Here is a 25,364-nt window from a genome sequence, read left to right as displayed (position 1 = left end):
AAAGGCATGTGAATGTATATATGTATTAAGGATGTGTATGTACATCTGCTTATGTCACATGTATACCACATATGTGTAATTGACCACAGAAGACAGAAGAAGGGATCAAGCTCCCTGGAACTAGAGTCGCAGTCCATTCTGAGATGCCTGATATTGGTGCTGGGAAATAAACCTGCGTCTTCCAACTGCTCTTAACTGCTGAGCCATCTTGCCAGCACCCCGAGATACTTTTAATCTTTTAGCAACTATTTGGTCATTTTCTCTTACACTTCAGGATTTTCTTTTAGTTTACCAATCTGATTATCTGCTCTGCTTAACATGTCCTTAGAGATAAAGCTACCTACATGTATCCTACTCCACTTTCAATGCAGAATATATTTGCTGGTGAGAATGATTTTAATTTTTGTTCTCTTACCCTCCAAACATGATGAGACACGCATAGGCATGAGAAATTTTGTCTAAAAATTTTATTGAAGAGAAGCTGTAACATCAGCCATCGGGTATAATCTAGAAGATTCTAGAGTCTAAAAGAAGTGAAGTTAAGGCACTCTGACTTCATTTGTCAGTATCCTGGTGCTATTGAAATACAAAACATGACGGAAACTATTAGTGACATTTACCACGTATTATGCCTGCTCCTGCCATAACCTTTAGATAATGTCAGGAAATGATGAAGGCCCATTGGCTTTCATGGTCATGTCTGTGAAGTGAAGGGCAGGCTGCTCCATGGATAAGTTGCATGAAATGAGGAGGCAGAGGAAATGGGCTTGCTTGTTCTCTGGAGGTTCAAGGTCTTGATCACTGACACCATCAGCCCTGCTCCATAGCAGAGCCCTTTGGTCAACGCCATATCCTGCAGGAATTGTCCTTGCTGCCTGAGGAAACAAATCATATGATCATTTCCCCTTATCTTATTCTTCTAACAGGCGGACTTCTCTCCTGGGTCACTGCCACTCAGCCAAGTGTGAAATGTGAGACTCTCGTGATGATCAGGAAGCTACACAGTCGCTGAGAGCTGGGAAACCATCAATCCATATTCGTTTCCCTACATGTTACCACTTAGGCAGAAAAGATCCGAGAAAAATAAATACATTTAACAATACATCTCTTCGGGGCTGTAAAACTATCTGTGGAAAATGCTGGCCCTGACGTGTTTGGGTTATTGGCCATCCACTGCCATCAGCTGAGTAGAGCCATGGATGGCTGGGAAAGTAGGATAACCTGCCAGGCATGTTTCTGACACACCTTCCCTAGGGCCACAGAATTAAAGTCAAAAAAGCTTACCGCCGGTGGCAGAACCACGCTTGTGAATCCTGGTGCAACTAAATCAGATCTCATACGGTAGCTAATTCCTCCGACCCTACACTGGGGAAGCTACGGCAGAAGGATTGCTGCAAGTCTGAGGCCAGTCTGCACTGCATAGCAAGGTAAGGTCACCCAGGCATACATATAAAGACCCTGTCTCAAAACACATTTTTTAAAATAATGCCAAACAAAAAATAAATTCAATAATGGTAGGAAAATGAAATTCCAAGATAAGCCAAGCACCATGGAAAACTGAGGCAAGGTCAACTGTGAACTCCTTTTTTAGCATCCTTTTAAAAATCTAGTAGTTAACTTTTAAAAGAAAACCGGATAGGTGTTTGGTGTGTATTTCTTCCATACCTGTAATGACTATATTCCCTTTATAGTTGAAAGCACATGAAAATATTTCATCAGTGTGCCCCTCGAGGACCTGGAGGCACTGGCCAGTCTGAACATCCCAGATTCTGGCTGTCTTATCAGAGCTGCCTGTCAGGAGCCGGTTTCCTTGGGGATTGAAAGAGATCTGCAAAGTAGCAAAAGAGATGATAACAGGTTGAGCCTGAGTTAACAATAGACTTTCATCACCCAAAGGAGGGCTGAGCACACATCTTCAATCTGAGTTAGAATTTATTTTAAAACAATTTCTTCCTGGGAGAAAATATAGGGACTAGTATTGAAACTTAGATGCTAATCTCTCTCTCTCTCTCTCTCTCTCTCTCTCTCTCTCTCTCTTTCTCTCTCTCTCTCTCTCACACACACACACACACACACACACACACACACACACACACACACACAGTTCTAACCATAAAAGACCAAAGCACCTGCATACTTTGAATGTTCCTCGACAGATTCTTCCCAAACTGTTCCCTCCTTGCCCACAACAGGGGCAGAACCAGGTTGTAGACGAAGACAAAGCAGCCTAGATCTGTAATGTTCAATGTCACCTCTGCAACACAACGTTCTGTCACTCTGTCCTTTATCTGTGCCACAGAAAGTTAGCAGATGCCCAAGGCAGGGACGCAAGAGAATGTTTGTCCTTTAACACTCCAAATGCATCACTTTAAGATAGTACATTTGGATACTCCTGAGGGCCAGGCATACTTCTTCAGTATCCAAGTGGCAGAGGGACCTGTCACTGGCCCTTGTATTCCTCTAGTAAGTCCCAGTTAGAGCCCTTCTATATTTATCATAAGACAATGATTGGAGCCACTTCCATTGGAAATGAAGGTGTGAGGAGAACAAAGTTGTGTCTACAAAATGCCTAGCGCAGTAAGATCTCTCAGGTGATTAATGATACCATACTCCTCAAAGATATCCTATTGAAATTCATTGGGTCATACACAAAACTGGAATAGGACTGATTGGAAATAGGAAGAGAATTCACAAGAGAGGAAGCAGGACAGGAGAGAAGAGTAGAGATAGATGTGATCACAATACATACATGTATGAAATGTCATACTAAATCTACTATTGCACATACTGAATATAACCTGATGTTTTAAGTGTCTCATGAATTAATAAATGAAATGCTAAACATTCTAACTTTGTACTCCTTATAAATATTGCCAGACAGTAGTTTAATGAGAAGTAGATTCAAATTTTCCTTATAGTCACATGATCACAAAAGCAAACATGCACTCACTGGGGGAAATTGCCAATCATGATAGTAGCTCCTTAGCCGGACACTCAGGAACATGGCCCAGGCTCCCCTGATGTGTCCTACTTTCCCATACCCTCCTGCCACCCCCTTATTTCTCAGTCCATCAAGTTGTCATTAGCACCCATTGCCATGGATACCAATACTTACCACAGGGCAATGACCACCAGCAATGAGGACAAAAGATGAAGGGATGGGAAGACACATGGGCAATGTTAGAATCTAGCTATAACCTTCAGAGTCCAGAAGTAATCAAGTTATTATTTCATAAAGAAGGAGAAGATAAGATCTCACATATAAAACCAAATATTTGGGCTGCTCTGGGAAGCAAAAGCCCCCAGCCCCAGGATACTCTACCATGTTCTGGGGACCTATACAAACCTCTCAGTCTCTCACTGAGTAGCTCTATTCTGTGAAGATTCTAAAAATCTGTTCAAAAGACCCTAAGATATAGTCCTGGAGTTTCAAAATGGGTTACGTTATGCTTTGTTAAATGTTTCCAAACATCACTCCCTCCATTATATCTAATTCACAGATCCCTTGAGGCACCACATGGTTTTCTGCATGATACAAACTTGAGTGTTTACTAGAGCTACAAAAAAGCACTTCACAAACTCCTTAAGTTGCTGAGTTGGGTATTTCAGCTAATTAAATATTTGCTGATGTTTGAAAAGAACACTGTTTTATGCTTTTTTAAGTGTTTAGGCAATCTTTTTTTTTTTTTTTTTTTTTTTTTTTTTTGCTGAATCAGACAGGACATGCTTAAAAATAAAGGTTGAGTTTTAGAGCAGGATGACATAATTAAAGAAATTTTAGAATCTCAGATCCAGTACATCAGCTCTGGGGAGGGGAGGTAAGGGGTTTGTTTTGGTTTTTGATTGCTTGAGACAAGGTACCATTTTTTGCCCAGGATGGTCTTGAACTCCTAATCCTTCTGTCTCTACCTCCAAAGAGCTGGAATTATAAGCATATGTCACAGGCCCAGCTAACACCTCTCAGATGTAAAGATTCTAGGTGTTGTGTCACCACCACTACGTGTAGCTCCACTCTCCAGGAAATAAATGAGCTGGTACTGTGAAAGGAAAATTAACTGAAATTCTTGGATTCCTAGTAAGTCAACTGTGTGTAGGTGAAGTCTAGCCTGATTCAGTCACAGCTCTGCTGTTCAACAGGAAGCCAACTGTTAGTAATAGATGGACGGAAGATTGGGAGCAGTCAGAAATTTATTTAATGGTAGACATTTAATGGTACTTTTGAGACCAGTTCTTTTGGGTTCAGCCTCCTTCTTAGAGAACCTGACCTAAGGTTGAACTTGAGTTAACTAATAGGCCAGTCCCTAGCATCAGTTTCCAGGTTACTCCAGAACAAGACTTGTGTCTAACACAAGTTTCCAGGTTACCTACCAAGACCTGTGTCTAGCACCAGTTTCCCCATTACTCCCCAACAAATCTGCACCTCCAGGTTACAAGCCTGATCCTGATACTTCACTACCTAACAACCACCAATCCAGAGAAAAAAAAGAAGTTTATGATTTGGCTCCCAGCACCAGCCAATCGTGTTAAAGGCCATAATGGTCCCCCAATCAGATGTGAAATTAGACTTGGGGCTACACCCTCCTGTCCTGCTGTGTCAGTGATGATGGTGTGGCCCAGGCTAGAGCTTGAAAATAAAGAGACCCTAATGCGATTGCATCGGAATCAGCTCCATGGTGGTCTTTTGGGGTCCACAAGCACTTGGCACAACACTTTACGTGGAAATTCACCTTAAAATAATGATAAAGTACAGACATGACATTAAAACCATCCAATTGACTCAACAGGGGCTCACCAGCGTTTCATTCTCCCCACCTCACTTGGCTTTATTTGTGCTCGCTCTACCTAAATCCATTTACTGTCAGAAACAAAACATTGCTTCACTACCTGAGCCATATAATATGTTGGATGTTTTGAAAGTACGTTATGATATGTTCGCTCAAAGGGTTAATTTGCAACCTCTACTATCATAACCTTTTTTTTTTTTTACAGTAAACACAGTGCTTCAAATGAGATGGTAACTCACCTTTGAGATTTCTCCTTCATGGCCTTCCAGTTTGGTTATGCACTTTCTTGTGGTTGCATTGTAAACTCTTGCTGTTCCTTTTGGAGAGAGATGGGAATACACGTTAGTCCATCTGAAATGCAAGGACTTCATGTTACCTAAAAGTCTATCCTCACACAGATGAGCTCATGGCTGTTTGTCCTTCCTATGTCAAGAGCCGTCCTTAATCCTCTAAATGCAGAGGAGGCCGGACATGACTTGCTCTCTGTCTCTCACATTGTTGGAAGAATCTTGGGCTCCCAAGGATAAGAAGGAATGATGTAAGAAGTAAGAAAAGAAAATGAAGTAGATAAAATGATTTTAAATGTTATCTCATAATTAGCCTGATTACAAACATAAAGCACACAGCTTGGATGCTTCTCAACCCAGTAATACCAGTTGCCCCAGAAATTTGGGACAACTTCAAAAGGAAGGCTAGGACTCATTACTAAGTACGTGATGCCCAGACTTTCCATGACATCATAGCCATGTACAAGACAGGATGAGAATGAACTCAGAAGTCAGACTGCTAAGTCCACATCCCACCTCTATAACTTCCTAACTCTGTATCCTGACACAGGCTACTGTAGCTACTCCATGTGCTCCTTAGGTCTCTCATCTCTAAAGTGGGGACAGCATTAGACCGGCCTGTGTTAGTTACCTTTTTCTGGACAACAAACTAATTATTTGTAGATAAAAATAAATAAATAAATATCATCTCAATACTTCTTAGAGGTTTATAGAATACTCCAAAAAGAAGAAAAGACTATTCTGAAATAATGTTTTGTAGGACCATGAAAGAACAGAATCGATGCTGGAATAAACAATGCAGGTAAAAACTGGAATTGAACTTTAGTAAAGTCTTCACACTGCCCCTCCCCCGCCCCAGCTTGCTGATCCTCCAGACCTGTCCCCAGCTGCTGCGTGACTTCCAATATTTTATGCAATCTAACATTTTATATAATAAGTATGTATGAATGATTATGTCCTGTCTTGCTTCCCATAACATAACTTCATAGGAACTACGCTGAAATCCAAGTAAAATAAACTGTGAGGTACCAGGCAAGATATCGAACATATTACACATAGAAAGCGTAGCCTCACTGAGGTCTTCAATGGCATGGCACAGTTAGTACAGAGTTACACATCATCCCTGGGAAGTAAAAAACAGTCTTTTTGTCAAATAATATATGGTACCAGAAGCTGTCATTGAAATAACATATCCACATGTGGCTGTACACTGTATTGTATGACAGAACACACGAAGGAAAGCGTCACTCATATGGATGGCATCAGATATGCTTGAAAGAAATATCATGACTTATTGTAGAACCAAAGTTGGATTTGGTACCTAAACATCATCTTCATGAGATGACAGAGACATACACGGTGTCAGCATACAGAGGGGACTTGGAATAAACTTGGTAGAAAGCTGTGGGGTGTTTTACCCCACTACTTCCACAGCTCACACTACAGAAACTGGCATAGTCAGTGAGACTGTCTAAATATTGTGCAATGCCAGAAAGGGGTTTTCGGAGAGAAGAAGAAACAGTATGACACAATATGGGATCACTGAGGATGTGGGATTTATCCTCACATGTGTGTGCAAGGCACCACACAAACACATACATGCTCAAATGTCAGTCATTAATCAAAAGATGGTATATGATATATTTTAATACAGTCATAAAAGATAAATGTATAATACTCATGTATCATAAGTGGACATCAAACTTATGTGACATATGATATTTCACCAAATGTGTTTTTCAAGATGATAATGATAGTATCTTAAGTTATTTTCAAGACATTAGATCTGACATAAGATAACATAATACCTGAGACATAGGAAGATCAGGCAGACACAAAGAATCACTAGACAGTAATTTAGAATATGAAAACACAGTCCAGTACCACATGTGGCCATCAAAAAGATAACACAGACAGTGCATCCCACCATCTGTGGTCTTTCTGGACATTAGGCACGTACGGTGAAGAGTTCTGTGTGCTGACCAAGGATATAACACAGTATAGTATGAGGCCTGACTCTAAAAGAAAGTCAAAAACATTTGAAGAAGCATAAGAAATGATTCATCTTAGTATAGCAAGCATCAGAAAGATGGCATTGACTCTATAAATGCCAATATGGTTGGTTGGTTGGTCGGCTGGCTGGCTTTTTGAGATAGGGTCTCACTATATAGTCCTGGCTATCCTGAAAGTCAGTAAACCAGGCAGGCCTGGAACTCACAGTGATCTGCCTGCCCCTGGGCCCTTTCTCTAGCCCCTGCTTATAACAACCTTTGTTCAGAGATACAGAACTATGTTATAAGATGTGATATTTTGATGATTGATTTTATGATATTGATTTCATTTATACAAATTTCTAAACTTACACTGTATGGTGGTGTTTAGTGAAGACTGATCCTGTGAGACATAAGACTGTTTATTATAAACCAAGGAAGGAATATGATCACCAACACAGGAGGACAGAGAAGCAGGTAAACTACTAACAAGAACTAAAATCATTTCAAAGGATGGCATTTGGATAACTTTTCTTTCCTGATACCAATATTTTCTTTATACCATAGTATATAGGTCTTAGCCAAAAAAATAGACATAGATCACAAATAGAGAGTTCAGGAGAGGCTCACACATGTGGCTCCCACCCCATTGCCCAGGTCCGGTTGGAGAAATAAAATGTCATACTGATGGGATGGGAAGCAGTGTTCTCACACTTGTACTTACTCCACATACGGAAGCTGCTGAAATAAAATGTAAAAGCAAAAGCTAAAAATAAATTATATATTACAAAATATATTGCTTTATATTGTATCTTGCTGCATGCAACAAGTTCCCCAAGACTTGTGGGGTTAAAGATGTTTTTGTTACTTAATAGTTACTGTAAGAAGAATTCCAGAGGGGCTTTGTGTGGTAAGGGGTCCTTTGCTGGGACTAAGGTAGCATCCCACGATGCCCAGCTTAAATATCATTCTTTATGGTTATCCACAATAAGAAGCAAGTACATAGTGACATCACATATGATGTTTAAGTTCATGATTAGTACATAGGGTAGAATATATGGATATTGCAAATCATATAATATCATCATACACCATTATCAAAAAGTGTAAAAGTAGAGTTAGAGCTACAAAGCTATCATAAATGTGAATAATGGCAAGGCATATTTGTCACAATATTTGTCACAATAGGTCATACTAAGACCACACCATAACATATAATTTAGATATGAGGCACACTGTGTCTTTGTCATGTGTTTTGTCATGTATATGGAGTAGACATCAATCTGTGACACCAGGAAGTTTTAACCACACACAGCAAAATTACATATGGCTATCGAAGAGAAAAGATAGACTACAGTGCCACATGTACTATTTTAAAGTGTATAACTACAGTATAACATGCTGCATAGCTGTCATACTCATTACCAACAGAATAGAATCATGCATACTTATGAGATTATGAGGATATACAGTGTCATGTAATTGGCAAGGGGATGACAATGCAGCATTGTGTATAATCTTCAAGGAGATTACACAAGCATTGTGCATAGCTGACACATTCAGTGTGACAATAAACCCAGGAACAAAAGATGATACATATATAGTATATTACCATTATTCAATGGATAATGTGACATTGAGATTATCTATACCAAGCACAGAGTAAGATACTGTAACTAAAGATAATATATATTATCTTGAGAGAGAGAGTATGATTTGCTAGTAGATACAGATTATACAGTACAGACACACAGACACACACTCTATAGTATTATATAGAATAAGATATTGTCAGTAAACATCATATATATATATATATCATATAAAGTTACTGTCAGTAGAGCCAAGCAGATATACACATGCATACATATGCATATACGTGTGTGCCCACATATGTGTGTATGTATAAATATATATATATATATGTATATATAAAGCATAATAAGGTAGATAAATGTGGCAAGTAACCTAACATAAATTTCAAGAATTTGAAAATTTTACTGAAGTGTCAGAGGTATTTTTTAAAATATGACACTGACATACAGTGCTCAATAAGAAAGTGTGGCTGACATTGTAAATCTTTGTGACTGGTCATCAGTGAGATGACAATGTTTTGTCATTTGGGGATAAAATAGAAGGGACATGAACTCACACATAACATTCTTAAATGTCATTCATATAATGTGAAGATCATGGGTGGTATTCAAAAAGACAAAACACAGAGTAAAACCACACATAAGCATTTGTGTGACTGTTTAATATAAGGCCAGAACTGGTCATCAAAGTGATGACCAAGAGCATAGTTTTGGAAAATGGACATGAAGGAGACTTCATGAATATTGTATATCTATATCATCAAAGGCAGGATCCCTCAATATTATAGCATCTTTTGTAGTTAACAAGTGGCATTATATGATGACCAGATCAATGATACAAAATCAGAATGACAATTCGGGGTTTCAAAAACATGTATGGTCATTCTATGATGTTATATTTGTTTATGAACAAGGTAATTAAAGCATGCTATAGAATATGTTTTTCACAAAAATTTGGCAGATGTGAGGAAACCATATATTATTTATTAGGATTTAATACAGTTTATTTGGTAACATCAATAGTGGTCAAGTGAATAATGCCAACAGAATGAAGTATTGAATGCAATCATCAAAATGGAAATTATTGTGAACATGGCACCATAGGTAAGGAAGACATCAGGATCTGTAAAGACACATGTGGCTTCTATTAAGGAGATGACACAGACATGAAAAACATTACATGTGACCCTCAAGAATGCAATATGGATCCAGGATTTGTGACGTAGTCAGCAATGCCCACTGTGCAGACTGAGGCAGGAAGATCACACGGTCAGGCCGTTGGGGCTACCGAGAAAATTCAAGTCCAATCTGGATGAGTTACAGAGATCCTATCTCAAAATAAACTCAGGGGGTATAACTCAGTGGATAAGTGTTGCTGAGTTCACACTAAACTCTAGGTTCAATCTCCCAATAACACACATAGGAAACCATTGTGGCACGGACACACTGTGGTGACATACATGGAGTTAAGGCACATGTTTCAACCACCCAGGCTCTCGGAGATGGAGCATGGTATAGAGTCGAGCACATTTCCAAGTCAACATAAATTCCTCCATAGCTTAAACGTGTCAGACGATGACTTACCATCGGCAGACGCTGTTGCAATAAGTTTCCCAGTGTAGTCAAAGCAGCTGTCTAGGATCTCATCGTCGTGGCCTGTTAAGGTTGCTACACATTTCCCACTTGTAGCATCCCACAGCTGAAATTGGGAGAAATGGAAATCACCAACTAGCCAATGAATTCCTCCCAGAGTGGGAGAGACACACAGTGCTCTTCAATATGACTGAGTCTTGCCAAACAACTGTGCTGAAAAGGACATAGAAAATTCTCTCCCATCAGTTCATTCCACTTTGATCTATGACCTAAGACCACAGCCAACCATCTGGGCACAGGAAAATCAAAGCAGACATTTAGCCTTTTCTACGATATTAAGGGAAGGAAAAAGCATCCCAAGTGGTATTGCTTCAGGGACCAGCACAAAGGGATCTTTTCTGTAACGAAGATGATGAGGGGCTTGACCCCAAACTATGATGACAGTAAATGAAAAGCACACCAGGAGATTGAAGGCTTTTTGTATAAAATCAAGTGGCAAGTGGTTTCAGCCTCTCAGTCACTATTTTTGAAGTGAAGAGGGTCAAGAACAGGAAGAAACTTATCTGAGGTTCCTTGAGGGTCATGCCAATGTGAAATGTGCATATTAAATAAACAGTGGGACACTGGGTAAATTAATGTGACTTTTCAAACACGCCCTTTCCTGCTTTTGAAAATCATTTTATCACCTCATGGTTCCTTCAAGCTATGGAAACTGGAAACTTAATACAAGTTAGCAATTATTACTTATAAATCAACGTTTAACTTGTATGCCCTCTTTGAAATCTGTTAGTTATCATGATGAATGCCTGACACTGTACAGAGGATAGAGACACCTCACAAAGCAAGGCTGCCTCTGAGCTCACCATGCAGGTCTTGTCCATAGAGCCGGTTAGTATTAGAGAGCAATCCCAGCTGAACAGGGCGCTGCTGATCTCTGCACAGTGGCCAATTAAAGTGTGCACCTTCCTGCAAGACAGAAATAGTCACCACCGGTAAAAGATGTCCTGGTTTCATCTCTGTTGGGACAAACCATCCTGAAGAAAGCACTATAGGAGAAGAAGGGCTTGTTCACTCACTCCAGGTGACAGCCCGACAGGGAAGCTAAGGCAAGTACTCAAGCAGCTGGCCACATCTCTGAGGGAAGCTGGCATAGCCCACACCCCAGGTCGCCCACTTGACTCTGCTTTTGCTCAGATGCTTTCTTCACTCTTACACTGGATAAGGACACCCCCAGGAAAGGGTGCTACCCATACGCAGAGTGAATCCTCCCACCTTAATTCACAATCAACACCATCTGCCACAGAAGTGCCCACTGGCCACCCTTATCTGAATAATTCCTCACTCAGGGTCTCTCTAGTGATTCTAGGTCAGGTCAACCCTTTTGGCAACCCTCTACCTCCGAAAATATTTATGTTACAATTCATAACAGTAGCAAATTGTAGTTGTAAGGCAGCAACAAAAATAATTTTATGGTTGGAGGTCACCACAAATCAAGGAACTGTATTAAAGGGTCACAGCATTGGGAAGGTTGAGAACCACTGCTCTAGATCAGGTTTACAATAAAAACTCCCACGGGTGCTTTTACTACAACACATGCACATAGGTCAAGCCCAGTTGTGTGAACTAAATTTTAGTATTTACAACATTACATTTTTGGTAATAAAAATAAAACAGCTCTGCTGTTACTCCAAAAAACACTCATTTCCATAAAAATATACAAAAGTTTAAGCAATCAAAGATATTGTGACGGAGGCTGGAGAGATGGTTCAACACTTAAGATCACTCAGTGTCCCCAGAAGATCCAAGCTGGGTTTCCAGCACCCATGCCAACTGACAAATACCTGAAGCCAGTTAGGGGATCCAGTGTCCTCTCTGGACTTCCTGGGCCCAAACAGGCACAAGCTGCACCTGTATACATGCATGCGAAAGACACCCAGATACACAAGATAAATCTTTGCTTCAAAAGGTAATACGACTGTGTCTGACTTAATTCAGTCCCAGACAGTTTCTGGTTTGATCTGAAACATTTCAGATCATGTGTTCATATGTGGTACCCATGTCATAGTGTACCCCATAAAATTGTACAATTATTACATATTAGTATAACTTTGAAAAACAGTGTTTCAGGAGATGGAGATGTGAACTAGTCTGTCTTCATCATTTAACATTTTATACATGTTTTGAGTTGTCACACTATACATATAAATATGTACAGTTAAAACAAAAGTTTGAAACTGTAACTTAAAGTAACGTTTTATAAAAGAATGGGTAATGGTTCACGAAGGCATTCTAAAACTCTTGTAATCGATGATTACAGCTAGGAAGGCAGCTCCAGTGGCAGAGTGCTGGCCTCCATAGCATGAGCAACATCCTAGGATTAATCTCCAGAGTCTGGAAATCGGTGCATCGGCCCAAGACTACATTCAGGAGATAGAGAAAGGAGAATCAGATGTTCAAGGTCACCCCCAGCTATAGAGAGAGTTGGAGGCCAGCCTGAGCTACATGAGACTGACTCCAAAAGGAATTAATTGGCTACGAAAACACATGAGTGGGTCCCATGGGCACTCAGAAGCTGTGCATCAAATAGTTGAAAACTCCATTCTTCCTCATGCCTTCTTCAGTACCTATTGAATGATAGCACTGTAATGAATCCCTCTGTCAAAATTTGGAGTCCAAGAGTGGAGTTTTCCAACCAAATATGCTAATTTAGCTAACTTGTTCACGAATAAGACCAACAACCATTAGAAAGGAAATTGAAGTTCTTGAACTAAATTAAGTTTGGGAAATTCACTGAGTTTTTTTTTTAAGCTATTTTTTTTATTAACTTGAATATTTCTTATATACATTTCAGTGTTATTCCCTTTCCCGGTTTCCGGGCAAACATCCCCCTCCCCTTCTTTATTGGTGTTCCCCTCCCCATCCTCCCCCCCAACTGTCTAGTTCACTGGGGTTCAGTCTTAGCAGGACCCAGGGCTTCCCCTTCCACTGGTGCTCTTACTAGGATATTCATTGCTACCTATGAGGTCAGAGTCCAGGGTCAGTCCATGTATAGTCTTTAGGTAGTGGCTTAGTCCCTGGAAGCTCTGGTTGCTTGGCATTGTTGTACATATGGGGTCTCGAGCCCCTTCAAGCTCTTCCAGTTCTTTCTCTGATTCCTTCAACGGGGTCCTATTCTCAGTTCAGTGGTTTGCTGCTGACATTCGCCTCTGTATTTGCTGTATTCTGGCTGTGTCTCTCAGGAGCGATCTACACTTCTGCACTTCTTTGCTTCATCCATCTTATCTAATTGGGTGGCTGTATATATATGGGCCACATGTGGGGCAGGCTCTGAATGGGTGTCCTTCAGTCTCTGTTTTAATCTTTGCCTCTCTCTTCCCTGCCAAGGGTATTCTTGTTCCCCTTTTAAAGAAGGAGTGAAGCATTCACATTTTGATCATCCGTCTTGAGTTTCATTTGTTCTAGGCATCTAGGGTAATTCAGGCATTTGGGCTAATAGCCACTTATCAATGAGTGCATACCATGTATGTCTTTCTGTGATTGGGTTAGCTCACTCAGGATGATATTTTCCAGTTCCAACCATTTGCCTATGAATTTCGTAAAGTCGTTGTTTTTTATAGCTGAGTAATATTCCATTGTGTAGATGTACCACAGTTTCTGTATCCATTCCTCTGTTGAAGGGCATCTGGGTTCTTTCCAGCTTCTGGCTATTATAAATAAGGCTGCGATGAACATAGTGGAGCACGTGTCTTTTTTATATGTTAGGGCATCTTTTGGGTATATGCCCAAGAGAGGTATAGCTGGATCCTCAGGCAGTTCAATGTCCAATTTTCTGAGGAACCTCCAGACTGATTTCCAGAATGGTTGTACCAGTCTGCAATCCACCAACAATGGAGGAGTGTTCCTCTTTCTCCACATCCTCGCCAGCATTTGCTGTCACCTGAGTTTTTGATCTTAGCCATTCTCACTGGTGTGAGGTGAAATCTCAGGGTTGTTTTGATTTGCATTTCCTGATGACTAAAGATGTTGAACATTTCTTTAGGTGTTTCTCAGCCATTCGGAATTCCTCAGCTGTGAATTCTTTGTTTAGCTCTGAACCCCATTTTTTAATAGGGTTATTTGTCTCCCTGCGGTCTAACTTTTTGAGTTCTTTGTATATTTTGGATATAAGGCCTCTCTCTGTTGTAGGATTGGTAAAGATCTTTTCCCAATCTGTTGGTTGCCGTTTTGTCCTGAACACAGTGTCCTTTGCCTTACAGAAGCTTTGTAGTTTTATGAGATCCCATTTGTCGATTCTTGATCTTAGAGCATAAGCCATTGGTGTTTTGTTCAGGAAATTTTTCCAGTGCCCATGTGTTCCAGATGCTTCCCTAGTTTTTCTTCTATTAGTTTGAGTGTGTCTGGTTTGATGTGGAGGTCCTTGATCCACTTGGACTTAAGCTTTGTACAGGGTGATAAGCATGGATCGATCTGCATTCTTCTACATGTTGACCTCCAGTTGAACCAGCACCATTTGCTGAAAATGCTATCTTTTTTCCATTGGATGGATTTGGCTCCTTTGTCAAAAATCAAGTGACCATAGGTGTGTGGGTTCATTTCTGGGTCTTCAATTCTGTTCCATTGGTCTATCTGTCTGTCTCTGTACCAATACCATGCAGTTTTTATCACTATTGCTCTGTAATACTGCTTGAGTTCAGGGATAGTGATTCCCCCTGAAGTCCTTTTATTGTTGAGGATAGTTTTAGCTATCCTGGGTTTTTTGTTATTCCAGATGAATTTGCAAATTGTTCTGTCTAACTCTTTGAAGAATTGGATTGGTATTTTGATGGGGATTGCATTGAATCTGTAGATCGCTTTTGGTAAAATGGCCATTTTTACTATATTAATCCTGCCAATCCATGAGCATGGGAGATCTTTCCACCTTCTGAGGTCTTCTTCAATTTCTTTCTTCAGTGTCTTGAAGTTCTTATTGTACAGATCTTTTACTTGCTTGGTTAAAGTCACACCCGAGGTACTTTTATATTATTTGGGTCTATTATGAAGGGTGTCGTTTCCTAATTTCTTTCTCGGCTTGTTTCTCTTTTGTGTAGAGGAAGGCTACTGATTTATTTGAGTTAATTTTATACCCAGCCACTTTGCTGAAGTTGTTTATCAGCTTTAGTAGTTCTCTGGTGGAACTTTTGGGATCACTTAAATATGCTATCATATCATCTGCAAATAGTGATATTTTGACTTCTTCTTTTCCGATCTGTATCCCATTGACCTCCTTTTGTTGTCTGATTGCTCTGGCTAGAACTTCAAGAACTATATTGAATAAGTAGGGAGAGAGTGGGCAGCCTTGTCTAGTTCCTGATTTTAGCGGGATGGCTTCAAGTTTCTCTCCATTTAGTTTAATGTTAGCCACTGGTTTGCTGTATATGGCTTTTACTATGTTTAGGTATGGGCCTTGAATTCCTATTCTTTCCAGGACTTTTTATCATGAAGGGGTGTTGAATTTTGTCAAATGCTTTCTCAGCATCTAATGAAATGATCATGTGGTTTTGTTCTTTCAGTTTGTTTATATAATGGATCACGTTGATGGTTTTCCTTATATTAAACCATCCCTGCATGCCTGGGATGAAGCCTACTTGATCATGATGGATGATTGTTTTGATGTGCTCTTGGATTCGGTTTGCCAGAATTTTATTGAGTATTTTTGCATCGATGTTCATAAGGAAAATTGGTCTGAAGTTCTCTTTCTTTGTTGGGTCTTTGTGTGGTTTAGGTATAAGAGTAATTGTGGCTTCATAGAAGGAATTCGGTAGTGCTCCATCTGTTTCAATTTTGTGGAATAGTTTGGATAATATTGGTATGAGGTCTTCTATGAAGGTCTGATAGAATTCTGCACTAAACCCGTCTGGACCTGGGCTCTTTTTGGTTGGGAGACCTTTAATGACTGCTTCTATTTCCTTAGGAGTTATGGGGTTGTTTAACTGGTTTATCTGTTCCTGATTTAACTTCGGTACCTGGTATCTGTCTAGGAAATTATCCATTTCCTGCAGATTTTCAAGTTTTGTTGAATATAGGCTTTTATAGTAAGATCTGATGATTTTTTGAATTTCCTCTGAATCTGTAGTTATGTCTCCCTTTCATTTCTGATTTTGTTAATTTGGACACACTCTCTGTGTCCTCTCGTTAGTCTGGCTAAGGGTTTATCTATCTGTTAATTTTCTCAAAGAATCAACTTTTTGTTCTGTTGATTCTTTCTATGGTCATTTTTGTTTCTACTTGGTTGATTTCAGCTCTGAGTTTGATTATTTCCTGCCTTCTACTCCTCCTGGGTGTATTTGCTTCTTTTTGTTCTAGAGCTTTTAGGTGTGCTGTCAAGCTGCTGACATATGCTCTTTCCTTGTTTCTTTCTGCAGGCACTCAGCGCTATGAGTTTTCCTCTTAGCACAGCTTTCATTGTGTCCCATAAGTTTGGGTATGTTGTACCTTCATTTTCATTAAATTCTAAAAAGTTTTTAATTTCTTTCTTTATTTCTTCCTTGGCCAGGTTATCATTGAGTAGAGCATTGTTCAATTTCCACGTATATGTGGGCATTCTTCCCTTATTGTTATTGAAGACCAGCTTTAGGCCGTGGTGGTCTGATAGCACGCATGGGATTATTTCTATCTTTCTGTACCTGTTGAGGCCCATTTTTTGACCAATTATATGGTCAATTTTGGAGAAAGTACCATGAGGAGCTGAGAAGAAGGTATATCCTTTTTGTTTTTAGGGTAGAACGTTCTATAAATATCCGTTAAGTCCATTTGGCTCATGACTTCTCTTAGTCTGTCTACGCCTCTGTTTAATTTCTGTTTCCATGATCTGTCCATTGATGAGAGTGGGGTGTTGAAATCTCCTACTATTATTGTGTGAGGTGCAATGTGTGTTTTGAGCTTTAGTAAGGTTTCTTTTACGTATGTAGGTGCCCCCTTGTATTTGGGGCATAGATATTTAGGATTGAGAGTTCATCTTGGTGGATTTTTCCTTTGATGAATATAAAGTGTCCTTCCTTATCTTTTTTTTGATGACTTTTAGTTGAAAAATTGATTTTATTTGATATTAGAATGGCTACTCCAGCTTGCTTCTTCCGACCATTTGCTTGGAAAGTTGTTTCCCAGCCTTTCACTCTTAGGTAGTGTCTGTCTTTGTCTCTGAGGTGTGTTTCCTGTAGGCAGCAGAATGCAGGGTCCTCGTTGCGTATCCAGTTTGTTAATCTATGTCTTTTTATTGCGGAGTTGAGGCCATTGATGTTGAGAGATATTAAGGAATAGTGATTATTGCTTCCTGTTATATTCATATTTGGATGTGAGGTTGTGTTTGTGTGCTTTTCTTCTCTTTGTTTTGTTGCCAAGACGATTAGTTTCTTGCCTCTTCTAGGGTATAGCTTGCCTCCTTATGTTGGGCTTTACATTTATTATCCTTTGTAGTGCTGGATTTGTAGAAAGATATTGTGTAAATTTGGTTTTGTCATGGAATATCTTGGTTTCTCCATCTATATTAATTGAGAGTTTTGCAGGATACAGTAGCCTGGGCTGGCATTTGTGTTCTCTTAGGGTCTGTATGACATCAGTCCAGGATCTTCTGGCCTTCATAGTTTCTGGCTCTGGTGTGATTCTGATAGGTCTGCCTTTATATGTTACTTGACCCTTTTCCCTTACTGCTTTTAATATTCTTTCTTTATTTTGTGCGTTTAGTGTTTTGACTATTATGTGACGGGAGGTGTTTCTTTTCTGGTCCAATCTATTTGGAGTTCTGTAGGCTTCTTGTATGCCTATGGGTATCTCTTTTTTTAAGTTAGGGAAGTTTTCTTCTATGATTTTGTTGAAGATATTTACTGGTCCTTTGAGCTGGGAGTCTTCACTCTCTTCTATACCTATTATCCTTAGGTTTGATCTTCTCATTGAGTCCTGGATTTCCTGTATGTTTTGGACCAGTAGCTTTTTCTGCTTTTACATTATCTTTGACAGTTGAGTCAATGATTTCTATGGAATCTTCTGCTCCTGAGATTCTCTCTTCCATCTCTTGTATTCTGTTGGTGAAGCTTGTATCTACAGCTCCTTGTCTCTTCTTTTGGTTTTTTTATATCCAGGGTTATTTCCATGTGTTCTTTCTTGATTGCTTCTATTTCCATTTTTAATTCCTTCAACTGTTTGATTGTGTTTTCCTGGAATTCTTTCAGGGATTTTTATGATTCCTCTCTGTAGGCTTCTACTTGTTCTCTAAGGGAGTTCTTCACGTCTTTCTTGAAGTCCTCCAGCATCATGATCAAATATGATTTTGAAACTAGATCTTGCTTTTCTGGTGTGTTTGGATATTCCATGCTTGTTTTGGTGGGAGAATTGGGCTCCGATGATTCCATGTAGTCTTGGTTTCTGTTGCTTGTGTTCCTGTGCTTGCCTCTAGCCATCAGATTATCTCTAGTGTTACTTTGTTCTGCTATTTCTGACAGTGGCTAGACTGTCCTATAAGCCTGTGTGTCAGGAGTGCTGTAGACCTGTTTTCCTGTTTTCTTTCAGCCAGTTATGGGGACAGAGTGTTCTGCTTTTCGTGTGTGTAGTTTTGCCCCTCTACAGGTCTTCAGCTGTTCCTGTGGGCCTGTGTCTTGAGTTCACCAGGCAGGTCACTCGCAGCAGAACAGTTGGTCTTACCTGTGGTCCCGAGGCTCAAGTTCGCTTTCGGGGTGCTGCGCACGGGTTCTCTGCGGTGGCAGCAACCGGGAAGATCTGCGCCGCCTCTTCCGGGAGCCTCCGTGCACCAGGGTTCCAGATGGCCTCCGGTGTTTTCCTCTGGAATCAGTAATGTGTGCAGAGAGCAGTCTCTTCTGGTTTCGCAGGCGTGTCTGCCTCTCTGAAGGTTTAGCTCTCCCTCCCACGGGATTTGGGTGCAGAGAACTGTTTATCCGGTCTGTTTCTTTCAGGTTCCGGCGGTGTCTCAGGCAGGGCTCCTGCCGCTCCTGGGCCCTCTCCCACGGGAGCCCAGAGGCCTTATACAGTTTCCTCTTGGGCCAGGGATGTGGGCAGGGGTGGGCAGTGTTGGTGGTCTCTTCCGCTCTGCGGCCTCAGGAGTGCCCACCTGACCAGGCGGTGAGGTCTCTCTCCCACGGGTTTTGGGAGCAGAGAGCTGCTGCGGGCCGGGATCCGCGGGTCTGAGTTTTAATTCATGATATTCAGCCGTACCATAATAAGATGTCATTGAATCTTGATTATAGAGTGCATGGGACTAATAGCAGCTGCGTAACCAGGCTCTGTGTAACATCCTTCTCTTATGAAGCTGCCTTGTATTATTTCCCCAGAATTATGGGAAATCACTTATTTTGTGGATCAGAAATACACTAGAGAATCAACTATGGGAACTGGAGAGGTATCTCATGGTTAAAAGCACGTGCCACTCTTGCCAAGAACCCAAGTTTGGTTCCTCAGACCTACATGCTGGCTTTCAACCATGACCATACCAGACACATTGTGGTGCTCATACATACATGCAGGCAAATTACGAAAGACATAGAAGAAATAGTCAACTGTGAGTCATACTCCTTCTTAGGCAAGGCTAAGCTAATATATAACACAGAATCTTCTTAACCCCTGACACAGGTCAACAATATCTAGAAAGTTACCTTCCAGTACTAGCGTCCCACACTACAACTGTGTGGTCAAAGGACCCTGTGATGATTCTGTCTCCTGAGGTGTCAAATGACAAGGAAATGATTTCTGCCAAATGACCCTGGAAAAGAGAACAGATACAGCCGTCTACATGTGTAGATAAAAGCACATAGACCAAAAGTATACGTGGATAAGAGTATAATAGATGGTAGAGAAGAGAAAGGTGTAGAGAGCAACAGGAAATCCTGCTGGGCTGGACTGGGTTGGGCTGGGCTGGACTGGACTGGGCTGGGCTGGACTGGACTGGGCTGAGCTAGACTGGGCTGGGCTGAGCTGAGCTGGGCTGGGCTGGGCTGGACTGGACTGGGCTAGACTGAACTGGGCTGGGCTGGGTTGGGCTGAGCTGGGCTGGACTGGACTGGGCTGAGCTGGGCTGGGCTGGACTAGGCTGGGGCTGGGCTGGGCTGAGCTGGGCTGGGTTGGGCTGAGCTGGGCTGGGCTGGACTGGACTGGGCTGGGCTGGGCTGGGCTGGGCTGGGCTGGGCTAGGCTGGGCTGGGCTGGACTGGGCTGGGCTGAGCTGGGCTGGGCTGGGCTGGGCTGGGCTGGACTGGGCTGGACTAGGCTGGGAGGAACTTTATATGTGCACAGCTTTCTCTGCAAGGTGACAAAGTTGAGAGAACAGAATTCGGTGACATTTGCAGAGTAAATCAGCAAGGTTCATTCCCTTGCACACGTCAATCAGGTTCACTGCAGAACAAGATGTCGTAGGGCAGGAGTGGGTTTTTTTTTTTTTTTTTTTATTAACTTGAGTATTTCTTATATACATTTCGAGTGTTATTCCCTTTCCCGGTTTCCAGGCAAACATCCCCCTAATCCCTCCCTCTCCCCTTTTTTATGGGTGTTCTCCTCCCCATCCTCCCCCCATTGCCGCCCTCCCCCCAACAATCTAGTTCACTGGGGGTTCAGTCTGTTTTAGAAGCAAAAGAATGCATTTGGGGAAACTAAAAGGAGTCTCTGCATTATCCCAGAAAGAGTTAAATTAGGCCATTTTCATGTAGATGTGACAATAAGTAGTGGGCAAGAGAAAACAGTAGGTGGGATAATCTAGTAACTTTAAAAGGGAAGAGACTCCTGTGAGAGTGTGGTGTGGAACTGATCAGTGTAGGCAGTGCCGACTGTCTGTGATCTGACTCTCCCTCCTCACAGGCTAGTCCTGGGGATCCCACTGTATGACGTCATATGAAGAAGTTCCTCCTACATCAAAATCTGAGAGCCTGAAAGAAGATCTTGTTTAGGGTGTGAGCTTCACTTTCCTATTTATTTCAGTAAATACAATTATATATTTTATTTTTATTAGTTTCCTTTTGTTTTGCTTTTGTACCATATCCTTGATCACATAATCCTCCTGTCCCAACCTTTGACCTGCTAGGATCTTTCTTTCCCTCTCTCCCCCTTTCCTCTCCTTCTTTTCCCCCTCTCTCTTATCCCTTCCCCTTTTTCTGTCTGTCTGTCCTCTGTGTGTGTATGTAGATGTATGTATATATGTATGTATGCCAAGTGTGTATGCAACTATATCTGTCATGTGTGTGGTGTGCATGTATGTGCACATGTATGCTATGCAGATGCACTTACCTTTGGAGGCCTCTCTGGAGGCCAGAGGTCAACTTCATATGTATTTCCTCGTCACTATCCAACTTAGTGTTTTTGAGACTGTCTCTCACTAGACGTAGAACTGACTGTTACACTAGGCTGACTGGCCAGCAAGTGCACAGGACCCAACTGCCTCTACTGTGGAGCGCTGGGGTCACACATCTGTAACCTGTTATACACTGACGTGCAAGGAATCTGACTCCACTGTCTCATGCTCACTCAGAGGGATGTTACCTGCCGAAACATCCCCTCAGCCTTTGATTATCTTTATAAATAATAAAATAGCTTAAAAGCTCTATTACAATTGATTTGCTGCCAAGGTGAAGTGTAGCTGAGCCCCCCCCCATGCACATGGGGGCTTTCCATCAGCAGACGGGTGCGCATGTGCAGAGCGGGACTCGGGCTGCCAAGCAGAGGAAGGAAGGTCAGTAGGAGAAAAGAATACATAGAAACCACAGGCACAATGAAACTTCATGTTCAGGAAACTCTGCTCCATATTGATATTAATGATGCTGGGGCCTTGGGTTTTAAATAGAAAAGCTGTTGAAATAACTTTTAGAATATGTTTTTTTCTCCTCTTGCTTTAGTGTAGTTTTAATTTTGTTGGGGAAAGTATCCTGTTTGTATTTGTTTGGTTTGAGTTTTAAAAATTCACTTATACTTTTAAAAGGACGAGGAAGCCAGGAGCCCCATCCAATAGTTCCCACTCCTTACAATGGTGTTGTGGCCGCTTGGGTTGGGTGGGATGAAGAGGAGGGTGACAGGTCCTGAGAAGGTGTCAAACATAAGGTGTTGACAAGCAAGACCAAAACCCACAGGCATCCTTTCTGTCGGCCATGACCTTTGTGCTTCCAGTCTCTTACCCTGCTTATTCCGTGTAACCCAGAATTCTAAACTGAGCGTGAAAGGGAAGGAAGAGAATGAACCATAATCACGGAAAGTATCTTCTGGAATGGCCTTGAGATGCTGCGTGTTCCAAACACAGCTCCTACCCGTTTTCTTTCAGCCAGATGGAGGAGAGGTGCTGAGATTATGTGGTGTACATAATGAAAAAGAAAACCTCTCTGGTTTCTCCAGCGCCATCACCGGGGTCTGTCCCAATACTCAGCAAGCCAGCATTAACATCTCCCACAGTCTAAAAGCCAGTGGCTCGAAAACTTCCTCTAACATAACCTTCATTTTATAGCGAAGCGGAACTAATAATCCACACAAATGGTGGTCTTATCAACGACACGGACATACGGTTAGAGTGACCACTTCCTCTCCACTCTGAATGTCCCATAGTTTGGCCGTCGTATCCATACTTCCCGTGGCAACCACTGTGCTCTGAGGGTTGAATGATAAACACACCTACAACACAAAGAACATGGAATCATGACTGTCTGGACGCTTAATTATGCATGGAAACTCTTGATTTAGGTTTAGTGTGTTGTGTGTGACCACACTAAGCCATCAACAGTAGGAAACCTGTGATCTACAGGTAGAATCCTGGGCAATCTCCCCCTTATTCTTCCCATGCTACCTACTCTGTCACAGACTCCCTTTGCAGTTTGCAGAACACAGAATGAAAACTAAAGCACGGCCCATCTCCTGCAGGTCTCAGGCGAGGGGCTCTCTGGTGTCCTTGTAGCTATGATGGCGGTCCTTCTGAGCATGCTTTGTAGTAGTTACCTGTGACATCGCTCACACTGTCAATTCCACATCCTGGATGTCTCCAGGAGCCTCACAAGCTCCACAGGTGCCATTATCTCACTAATTATCATAAGAGCGTATACAGCTGAGGGGGGACAAGGATGCCCTAGTATTGAGAGCTGTTTATTTAGAGTCTTAGACAATGTGTACAAGTCTGAATCCTCTCAAAATACACAAAATGATCAGCATACACGTTCCCCATGTTACCTTGATGACCTCATCAACCCTCATTGAGACAATTCTCTAATGATAAGCAAATAAAAGTCAGAGAGCATGGCTGCCCATCACGCTTACATCCCAATCACGTGTTTCGTGGTTACTTAGTCAATGCATGGTATTGGAACTGTATCTGTGAGCAGTTAAATCTTCAGTAGTGAGAATTACATCTATTCTGCTATGGACGATGCATGCAGACTCAAAATACTGGATCAAAGCTTGAATATTCAATATAAAAGTGATCTCCACTCTTGAGATGGAATCCTAAAAGAAAAGGCGTCATGAAGGAGGCTTCAGGCTGTCAAATGTACTCACGATCTCTGCTGTGTGGCCCCTGAAGGTGTGGTAACACTTTCCCGTCTCAGCACTCCAGAGTTTACAGGTCTTGTCGAAAGACCCTGTGGCGATTTTGTCACTGAAAGATTTCAAACAAATTAGAAAACAAATTCAGCCACCTTGCATGATACACTGAACTAAGACCAGACGTACCCAGATACCAACCAACCTACTTAGGCATACACTGCACTGCTAAAGCACTAAGTAATTTTATATTTGTTCTGGTAACAAAATCAAGGTCTAATAATTAATGCTATCAATTCATAAGTATAGATGTTAAATATGCTTCATTATAGATATAAATGTATTTTGTAATTATTTCAATTATTGAATTAATATAATAACAATGTAACTTCAGAAAATTAGCTACATGAATACCAATCATCTCTAGTCTTAGCTGTATGGACCTAAACTCTGTTATAGGTGTACTAAAGGGTGACACTAAATTAAATGGGAAAATGTCAAAGAGGTAAACCTAGGTAAGCATGTGACTGATAAAATGTTGAGAAGTTGACCTCAGTGATTCCTTGAGAAAACAATACCAAATTATTCCTGTTATAGAGGGAATCTAGACTGGAAAACTAGAATCCTATGGGCAAAAGAGATGGTTCAGTTGGTCCAAGTATTTGCTGTACAAGCTTGAAGACCTGAGTTCAAGACCCAGGACCCATACGAGAAAGCCACATATTAGGGCTGGAGAGATGGCTCTGGAGTTAAGTGCATGCTCTGTTCTTGAAAGGGACCTGAGTTCAATTCCCAGCACCACCATCAGGTGTGTTACAACTCCACTTCTAGGAGATGCAATGCCCTCTTTTGGTCTCCAAAGGTACTGCATCTGCACACACACATGAGCACACACAAGCATAAATACATAATTTTAAAATTAAAATTAAGAAAATCAGAAATATCCAGGCATTGTGAAAGAGGTATTTTTGAGGAGGTAAGAACAACAAGGTCCCTGGGGCTTTGGGTCCAGTCTGCACAGCCTACTGAGCAAACTCCAGTTTGGATATAATGAGACACCTTACATCCAAAGACACACTTGAAATACACATCTTGCGTACATGCGCGCACACGCGCACACACATGTGCGCGCGCACACACACACACACACACACACACACACACACACACACACACACCACTTTATTCTTTGATGGCTGTCTCGGATTCATTTTCTAAACCCCAAATGAGATGATGTGCTACGGAAAACCGTACTTTAGCTCATAAATAAATCATCAGGCAGGGCCAACAACTCTTTTCATAATCTGACACATGGATTTTCATCAGAGGCACAGGTAGAATTTAATAGAACAACCAGAATCTCTGCCTGTCTCTAGAAAACGTTGTTCACTCACAAGAATAGCATGCCGGTTAAATAGACAACTAAAGAACATTTAGTAAAATTAAACATTTCGCCAGCATTAAAACAGTATCATTTGTGATTTCAACACTTTTTCATTTCTACGAGTTAGTTTAATTAAGTACCATAAAATTTTCATTATAATACAAAAATGTATGCATCAAAGTCAATTTTCTGCAATTTAATTATACTAGTTAATTCGTTCATTGTACCCATTTAAGCTTATTGTGC

At 41.2% G+C, this 25,364-nt stretch overlaps 1 protein-coding gene across 1 annotated transcript in view; it reads right to left on the bottom strand.

Moving 5' to 3' along the window:
* Nucleotides 1-452: 452 nt before the first annotated feature.
* Nucleotides 453-25,364, bottom strand: part of Daw1 (dynein assembly factor with WD repeats 1) — a 43,114-nt gene continuing 18,202 nt past the window's right edge. Inside the window, exons 6-13 of the mRNA XM_032899595.1 lie at nt 23,750-23,849; nt 22,769-22,876; nt 19,889-19,995; nt 11,114-11,216; nt 10,242-10,356; nt 5,024-5,100; nt 1,666-1,828; nt 453-875 (exon numbers count right to left, since the gene is read on the bottom strand). Coding sequence (XP_032755486.1) covers nt 841-875; nt 1,666-1,828; nt 5,024-5,100; nt 10,242-10,356; nt 11,114-11,216; nt 19,889-19,995; nt 22,769-22,876; nt 23,750-23,849 — 808 coding nt within the window. The 3' untranslated portion in view covers nt 453-840. The remainder of the gene's footprint in view (nt 876-1,665; nt 1,829-5,023; nt 5,101-10,241; nt 10,357-11,113; nt 11,217-19,888; nt 19,996-22,768; nt 22,877-23,749; nt 23,850-25,364) is intronic.

Source organism: Rattus rattus, chromosome 4 (genome assembly GCF_011064425.1).
Source record: "Rattus rattus isolate New Zealand chromosome 4, Rrattus_CSIRO_v1, whole genome shotgun sequence".
NCBI classification, from domain to species: Eukaryota; Metazoa; Chordata; class Mammalia; order Rodentia; family Muridae; genus Rattus; species Rattus rattus.
The sequence above is the reverse complement of the archived record's forward strand: the minus strand, read 5'-3'. Positions and strand labels throughout refer to the sequence as shown.